We start from the raw sequence: 9227 nt of genomic DNA on the forward strand, positions 1-9227 counted from the left end.
TGCAACAAGTTGCAAAATGATGATTTTTTCAGCACGAGTCGTACATTTATCCAACGAGGCTTGCCGAGTTGGATAAATACGACGAGTGCTGAAAAAATCGAGTTTTGCAACGAGTTGCATACAAAGTTTTTTGTAATTGCAAAAAAATACCCATCCAGTATAATCCTTGGTATAATCTTGCTACACGTACATGTATCAAGACGAACCACGTGGCAGCATTCATGCGCGTCAGCGTGGTGCTTTTGTTTGATCAGGTAGGCTATGATAGGGTAGGTGTCAGAAATTTGCAAACCCGTCGTCGTCGTACCGCAACCGCACCATGGGCAAGAGCAAAAGTAGCTTCAGCTGCTGCTTCTACGCCTGATCTGCAGTCTTAATCTGAATCTGGATAGTCCTGATTCAGATTCGAGCTCATTAGAGGATGTAGAAGTAGCAGCTGTGTCTACGGTAGCCTCGAAAGTTATCGAAAAGTGGGTTCTGGCAAAGGTGCCGAAAAGTGCTACTTTTCAGCACTCTTAAGAGTGCCGAAAAGTAGTACTTTTCAGCACTTTTGTTTTAGTGAAGAAAAGTAGGCCGTTTCAACGTTATAACCGCGAGTGAAAAGTAGGGGAAAACGCAACGCAATTACAAAAAAAGTTTATCAAAGACTGTAAAGTGATTTTTGGTTGTGAAATAAATTATATTTAAGCTTGTTATTATCGTTTTGGTATTGATGGGTCTTCAATAACAGTAAAGGTGGTCACGCAGTCAACTAAGAGGTCTGATATTTTTCATCTCTACCTATATGTATATGAACATAACATCGGAAATATGCGCCATCAGTAAGTTTCCCAACTCGATGATAGCTTGGATAAAATTCTTGCTTTTATAATTAAAGTATTCACAGGATTCAGGATGCTTACGTCGACGGAAAGATCATGAGTACATTTTTGACGAGAAAGGCACTATCACCACTAGGTGGATCGATCCGGGTTTTTAATCGTCGTTTTTCTGTCGAATTCTGATCACCATTTCATGCCTTCTAACTTGTCTTTAGTCTATTTAACCTTTTTGTCCTTTTCGACCTTTTGTCCACTCGACCTTTTGTCATAGATTCCCACTGATGTTGTCAGCCGTCAGTAAAGATCCGAAGGAGACGAATTCCTCCACCACCTCGAAGGTATTCCCGTCTATCGCAGCATTACTACCTAAACGGACCCATTTGTGTTTGGTTCCGCCTTCCAACATGTACTTTGATTTTGACACATTCATCACCAGCCCGATGTTTGCTGCTTCGCGTACAAGGTGGGTGTACAGCTCTCTCGCCATTCGAAGTTCTGGCGTAATGCCCATGTCGTCTGCGAAGCATACAAATTGACTGGGTTTTGTGAAAACTATGTCCAGGTTGTTGAACCCGGTTCGTCGCATCACACCTTCCAGAGCGCTGTTCAAGAGTAGGCAGAGAGACCATCACCTTGTCGCAATCCCTGGCGAGATTCGATTGCGCTGGATAGTTCACCCGAAACCCTTACTTCACTTTATATGTGGGGCAGTCTCCGTTAGTGGCGTTGATGTACACTTAAATCCTTTACATACGATTTCGACGTATTTTTGTTCGAGCTCTTCTCTGTGGTCCAATGGCGTTGAACCACAATGGTGGATCGCGAAATTGGGACGTAGGATCGCGGGTCCACGTGGTGTGTGGTCTATGGTGGCCTTGGGGATGACTCTGACTATCTGGAGACGGCACTTGGAAGCCGTGTTGTGCCTGAAGCGATGTGGTGACGAATCGCTTCCTACCGACTAAGTGACGTGGGTCGGGAGCTTCATCACGATGGTGGAGTACAAAGTGTCGCTGCCGTAGTCCACGAGGTCGTTCACTGTTTCAACAGTAAATAAGCACATTACACAAAGTTTGAGACGAGACAGACACACTGAGCTCATACCTGTATTCCTGGTGAGAAATCGCACAAACTCTCTACGCACAGCCTACGACTTTCTCTCTTAACTAGGAACTAGAACAATAAAATTAAAGATAAGAAACGATCATCACGTTTTCCACACATATTCTTACAAGGTCTAGGACACTACACACGCACAATCGCGACACTTCTACACTGGAACCTCTTTTCATGCATATGGCTGGGACAGCATTAATCAAAAATGTGTATAAATAAAAAAAAGGCATAAAAAGATGGAAATTTTTGCATAAAATTAGTTTGGACTTTAATTAGTGAATCTTGTTCGCGAGAACAGGTCTTGCTCCTGGGCAGTTGAGGTGGGGCTTCCAGACGGGTTTCCAGACAGGTCCCAGAAAGCCCAAAAATGGGCTTCAGGGGCGTTTTAAGGGGTTGTTGCGGGGTTTTTGAGGAGCCTTTTAAGGGTGTTCTGTCAAGACTTTTTGGTATTTTCATGGGATTACGGGGAATTCTGGGGTATTCCAATAGTATTAAGTTGGTTTCAGAGGCGTTACAAGGGGCTTTAGGGCCAATTCAAGGAATCTCAGGAGCCTGTAAAGGGTGTTGCAAAAGGTCTGCTCTCAAACTTTCTGATATGCTTCAAAAATCCCTCTTAAACTCCCCGGGGACCACATGTAACGCACCTGAGAGGCTTTGAAACCCCTGAAAACTCCTCCGTAACGCTTTCGTCACGCCTCTGAATCCCCCTAAAACGTCTTGAAATGCCTCCAAAATCCCCCTTAAACCCCTTCGGACCCCATGTAACGCAACTGAGAAGCTCCGAACCCCCCGAAAACTCCTCCGTAACGCTTCCGTAACGCCTCTGAATCACGCCTAAACTGGTCTGAACATCCTGAAATGCCTAAGAAAAAACTCTGAAATCAGTCCCCAGCCAATGACCATTTTGAATGTGTAAATCGTGTTTCAGACACAAAGATAGTCTATGCTCTCAAGGAAGACAAGGAAATTTCCTTCACGAAATGTTCCTGGACTAACCGAGAATCGACCCCGTTACCCTCAGCATGAGGTAATGGGTCTCCAGTTAGCCTAGTGGTTGAGGCTATGGATCGCCAATCCGGAGACGGCGGGTTCGATTCCCGTTTCCATCGGGGAGGCAGGCAAAGAAAGCCCTTCAATTAATAACTGCGAAAATGCTCAAAGAACACTAAGTTGAAGAGAGGCCGGCCAGTTGCAGTAGGAACGTAGAGCCATAAAGAAGAAGAAGGAGAACCCTCAGCATGATCATGCTGAATATCTACGCCTTTACAGCTGGGGTATTAAGTGGTTATGAAATGATGTAAAGAGAAAAACAACTGAAGAGACTTTCTTTCATTTCCTAAGATTTGAAATTATTGTACAAATAATTTCAACTGAAGCAAAAAAATTTCCTAAGATTGGAAATTATTGTACGAATAATTTCAACTGAAGCAAAAACACTATGCTTAACTTGCTGGTTGCACGTGGAACGACTCAACTGTAACATGTGCAAATATATGCACCACACATTACAAATGAAATGCTTGAATTCAAGTTCACTGATCTATTTCCAGTGCGGTTGTAATGTCCAACATCGCTCTAGCAGCGCAACAACAATCCCACCGCACCAAGAGTCCCATATGCTTGTAACCGGCTGGCCAAGACATACTCTTGAAACTGTTTTGGCGTTTGTTTCTGCTGCTGTTGTTCCTCAGCGTCGGCACTACACGACCCGGTGGACTCGGGAGTCTACCAGGTAGTAGGTAGGCTGACTGAATAAGTATTACCGCATTCTAAGCGGCGCGCGAGCGATCGCTCAAGACACCCTTCCGTACCTAAATAGTTAATCGTCGTCGTCATCGTCGTCGTTTATTTCAAGGGATCGATCCGAACTAATGGCAGAACCACCAGCAGGGAAGGGTGAAATGAACCCGCGAGAAATCCACGCGAGTGCCCGCCAATTCCAAATCCGATCGAGAATGCACCGACTGAATGGGGCAACGTGTGCTTGCGATCAATTTTCTAGCTAGCTCTATATAAAGCGGGTGTTGGGTCCGGTGTTCTGATCATAATTAATTCAGGTGTTCTACCGTTACCTAGTTCCTTGGAGGACGAACCCCGTACCAAATCAACACAGACCAATCATGAAGGTAGGTATCTTTTATGATTAGAACGATTTGCTTAGCATAAAAGTGGATTACAGGTGTCGAATGGCATCTGCAAATTTGTGTTCCAAGAACAATTTTTCAAATTGAATTTCATGTATTTTTCCTCCCTCGGTATTTTTTTCTTCTTTTAAATTTGAAATCGATACCTAATAAAACCTCCAAAAATAGTAAGGATGAAGTTTCTAATCTATAATAAACAAAACCTACAGTTAGAAGAGACTTGTCTATTCTTCAAACATAAACAATTAATGAACTGCAAGTTAAGATAATTTATGATAGCAGTAATTTACATGGAATCAGTTAACGAGATGTTCAAAATATATTAGCAAATCCGGCATCTTTAAAAAAAATAGTAAACACAGTACGGAGAAGGAATTTCAGTGAAATCAAACACAAACATATTCTTATTATCCCACACAGTGCATGGTAGCTGCAGTCATCTTGGCTCTGGCCGTTGTCTCGGAAGCCGGAATCATTCCAGCCTGGCCGTACGCTGCACACTGGCCGGCACCAACTGTGATCCAATCGAACGTGCTGGCCCACCCGTACGGAGCTCTGTCCCACGCTGCCATCCACGCCGCTTACCCAGCAATCCATGCCCCATTCGCTCACGTAGCCCCAGCCGTCTACGCAGCCCCATACCTTGCCGCCCCTCATGTGCCAGCTGCTTCGGTTGCTCACCATGCCGGAGTTGTTCCGGGAGCCACCTCCGTCACTGCTACCCGAGGTGCCGTCCATGTTGCCCCCCTGCCCGGACACGCCGTTTCGCAACAACAGTTGAACCTTGCTCCAGCTCCGGGAACCATCTAGATCTGGTACTGATCGGATCACATTTGACACATGCTAGTCACCGGATCTGAGAAGGATTTTTCTGTCCTTTTTCTACCCCCTCTTTTCTACTACTGTCTATCACTCTGTCGTTCAAAAGTGCACTCTATCGCATCCCCAGTTATGTCAACACTTCTCGAATGAATGCAAGTTCTGGACCAGCAAGTGAATAAAATTGTTTTCATTGTTTCTTCTTTAAAAGGTGCTTGTTTATCTAATGCATTGAAAAATCCTTAACCCGATTATGTCTACCGCCCTTCAAATAGGCGGCATCCTAATGCACGTTAGGGTCTCCTCATATGTGACCTTGGGCTTCTCTGATTACTCCACGAGCGTGCACAGCTTTTTCTGTCTTCTCGCTCATTCTCTTTGATAAACACAAGAAAAAGCGAGATAAAAGAGGAGGCAAGTGCCTCCTCTTTCGTCTTTCTCTTTCTCGTGTTTGTTTACGGGAGTGAGTGAGAAAAAGAAACAGATGGGCACGCTAGAGCCTTAACTCTTTGGAGCCGGAGGGGTCATATATGACCTCAACATAGAAACAGCTGTATAAATTCACACATCTAATAAAACAGAACACTATCTTTGGCAAGGTTGTTGCACATTGAGTCTTTTATTAAGGAAAAATGGGCATATTTGTATATTAGGTTTCTCGGCTATCCAGTCACCAAACTACTTGGAACGACAACGGTTTTAATTCGTCCCTACGTTTCGGCAATGTTTATTGCCTTCTTCAGGGGAAAAATCATTTGATGCATAGCCGAGAAATCCAACATCTAGTGCATCCAAACAGTCGAACACTCAAACCTCCTGTATTTGAGACTTAATTGACAACATAGAGCTTTCTGAACACCATGAAGTAATTGACATAGGTATCAATTATTCTTGAAGCTAAATTTAGATATGGGTTACATTCATATGGGTCATTCCACACCAAGTGTACACACCGCGTGTTATCGACCATCACGGATTTTGACCAAATTTTGTTGGAATGTTTGTTCAAATGGAGGAAGAAAAAATCCAAATTTTAATGCCGATCGGATCACCCCTCGGCCCGTGGCAGCACCCCTCGTCTTTGCCAATACAAGAAAAATCGAAGTTTTCCCTTCCTTTTCTTAATTTATAGCTTTGAAACTATAACATATACACATTTGTGACCTTCGGCTTTTTTGAAGAAAATTGTTGGAGGAATCCAGGAAAAATATTATTTTTTGGATACAGTGTTGCCAAATATGTTATTTTTCAATTTTAAAATTTTAAATCGATTTTTCGTCGAATGAGTATATTTTGATTTCAAAAATTTTGATTCCATCGTGTTTATCAGACATTTTCCAGTCGAAAAAGCTTAACTCCCCGAGGTCTTTTTGGCCGTTCCAGAGATACAGCGTTTTTAAGATTGAAAACCGTTTTTCTCTAATATATAAAATAAGTCCAATTTACAAGTTTCGCTAAGAAAACATTATTCGATGCAATTTAAAGGTGATTCGGGCTAAATTAGACCAAGGAGAATAGAAAACTGTGTAAAAATAATAATATGACAGTGTTGCCAGTTTATCAATTATGCATTTATTAGAATGGATAACACGAAATTGATAAAGTTTAAAATATATGTATTCAATCCTTATTTCAATTGAAATTCTACCTATGTAAACATTAAGGTTGACGAAAGTGTTGCCAGCCATTTTAATTTTATTGTAAAAATCTACATGAGAACTTTTGTATTAAATCAAATGATCAAGCAAGAATCATAAATTCTTTTTTTACAATTTTATTGCTATTGGCAACACTGAACCTTGATAGTTTTCGTTTATTGTGCAACTTTTTATTCTTCGAACAAACCTTTAATAAGGGCAGTGGTAAATTCAAATGTTCACTAAAATTTATTCATGGTTCAGAATTACGCAAATTGATTCCGACTGTTCTTGGTGTATTTTTAGGATTTTTAGCTTTTCAGTCCTTTTGTGAGATCACAAACAACTTTATGTTCTCATACTCCGACGCTTCGTATCTGGGGACTGTGAATAGGAACGGTTTTATTTTTCAAGCTAACTAACGCACTAACACACTTTTGACGCTCGGTTTGAAAACATGCACGAGTGTTCAATTTTCATGCCACCGCCACTGTCGGCGTAATTGTCAAACACGCCGTCGCGACGCTGTTTGAAAAAGGTAAACATGATTAATCTCCCCATGACTCCAAAATGTTTCTCTTGTTCTAAGTTTAACCATTTCTAATTTGCGGTGGACATTTTAATGTTTCGTCGTTTCAAAATAAACTACAATGCACTAATAACAGTTTTTATTATTTGCCTTACTTTCCACGTGACCCAGAGCACTTTGTCATGTCGTGTCTGACTTGTTCAGAAAAAATATTGTTGCAATACTTTTCTAACGGGTGGAATCGCATAAGAATAGTAGCGGTTGGAGCTGTGACAGTTCAACGGAGATATTTTGACAGCAGTGCATGGAGATATTTTGACAACCGTTTTGATTCTATTCGCATCCCTCAGCTTCGTATCGGATCTTGAGAAAGATCCGATAAGGATCGAAACGTTGGAGTAAGAGAACATAAGTCACAATCGGACTGAAAAGCCAAAAACTCCTAAAAATAAGTTCAGAATTACGAAAAACCATTCTGGATGACATGTTATGCCTTAACGTACAAGTTTCTATTCATTTTTTTCTTCTGTTTATCCATTGTTTTGAACTTGTACGGGGAAAGGAAAGTTCCCAAAAGTGAAGTCAGTTAACTTCATTAACTCGCATACAGACAGAATACTTTGAGTAGAAGTTCTTTTTACCCAACCGCCAGTTCAAATTACTCAAGGATGCAAAAAGAGCTCAAAAGTTAGTTTAAATGTAAAAGTTTCACAAGAAGGATTTTTGAGTTCTCGTATGTTTCGCACATGAAAAAGGACCAAGCGAAGGATTAGATGGCACATTTAAAAGACTAGCAACCCGGGAGTACGTACAAGTTGTAATTATCCAGGCACCTAAACAACATTAAGATTGGTTAAAAATGAATAAGTGACATGGTATTGATAGTTGAGTAATTTGAACTGGCTGTTGGGTAAAAAGAACTTCTACTCAAAGTACTCTGTCTGTATGCGAGTTTTTTATCTGTATTAACGAGATTTTTAGCCCTAGGCTAGTTCATCTTGGGACCCACGCTTTACTTCCCTTCCGAAGTAAGAACTCACTATTTTGTGAGTTTTTCGGGAGTGAGATTCGATCCCAGGTCCTCGGCGTGATAGTCAAGTGTTCTAACCATCACACCAGGTCCACTCCACATGTATGCGAGTTAATGAAGTTAACTGAATTCACTTTTGGGAACTTTCCTTTAAGGATTAGAATACATATATTTTAAACTTTATCAATTCATTGTTATCCATTCTTAAAAATCCATAATTGATAAACTGGCAACACTGTCATATTATTATTTTTACATAGTTTTCTATTCTCCTTGTTTTAAATTAGCCCAAATAACCTTAAATTGCATCGAATAATGTTTTCTTAGCGAAACTTGTAAATTGGACTTATTTTTTATATTAGAGAAAAAGGTTTTCAAGCTTAAATACGCTGTATCTCTGGAACGGCCAAAAAGACCTCGGGGAGTTAAGCTTTTTCGACTGGAAAATGTCTGATAAACACGATGGAATCAAAATTTTGGAAATCAAAATATACTCATTCGACGAAAAATCGATTTAAAATTTTAAAATTAAAAAATAACATATTTGGCAACACTGTATCCAAAAAGTAATATTTTCCTGGATTTCTCCAACAATTTTCCTCAAAAAAGCCGAAGGTCACAAATGTGTATATGTTATAGTTTCAAAGCTATAAATTAGGAAAAGGAAGGGAAAACTTGGATTTTTCTTGTATTGGCAAAGACGAGGGGTGCTGCCACGGGCCGAGGGGTGATCCGATCGGCACCAAAATTTGGATTTTTTGGTTTGGTTCCAATTTCTTTGAAAATATGGACCACCCTTATTTTCATGCACATTGGAAAGAGGGCCTTATTTTTAGGGGCAACTTTGTAGAAGACCATATTTGCCTAAAAACTCAATTGAAGGCTTTAAATGCATCTGTCCTCGTAAATCTGGTTCGTGGACCACTTTGCACTGTAGGTCAGCCAACCTACCTTGGAGTTCAGAACTTCAGATCTACACTCGTAACAGTAGCCATATCTGTTATACTGAGCAACGTTACATAATCAACCGTGGTTGTTGGACCAACTTGAAGTCTACTAGATATTATTACAAACCTCTGGAACATTCATGGTCTGTCAAACTACCCTATAAAGATGACCTTCAAATCTACA

General features: G+C 40.8%; 1 protein-coding gene across 1 annotated transcript; it reads left to right on the plus strand.

Annotated features, from left to right (window-relative positions):
- The first annotated feature begins 3945 nt into the window (after positions 1 to 3945).
- Positions 3946 to 5110, plus strand: LOC109421231 (adult cuticle protein 1). The gene is made up of 2 exons (XM_019708790.3): positions 3946 to 4063; positions 4502 to 5110. Exons 1-2 carry the CDS (start codon positions 4058 to 4060, stop codon positions 4889 to 4891), a joined length of 396 nt encoding a protein of 131 aa, XP_019564335.2. The 5' UTR covers positions 3946 to 4057; the 3' UTR covers positions 4892 to 5110.
- The last annotated feature ends 4117 nt before the right edge of the window (positions 5111 to 9227 follow it).

This window comes from Aedes albopictus, chromosome 2 (genome assembly GCF_035046485.1).
Source record: "Aedes albopictus strain Foshan chromosome 2, AalbF5, whole genome shotgun sequence".
In the NCBI taxonomy this organism is placed as follows: Eukaryota; Metazoa; Arthropoda; class Insecta; order Diptera; family Culicidae; genus Aedes; species Aedes albopictus.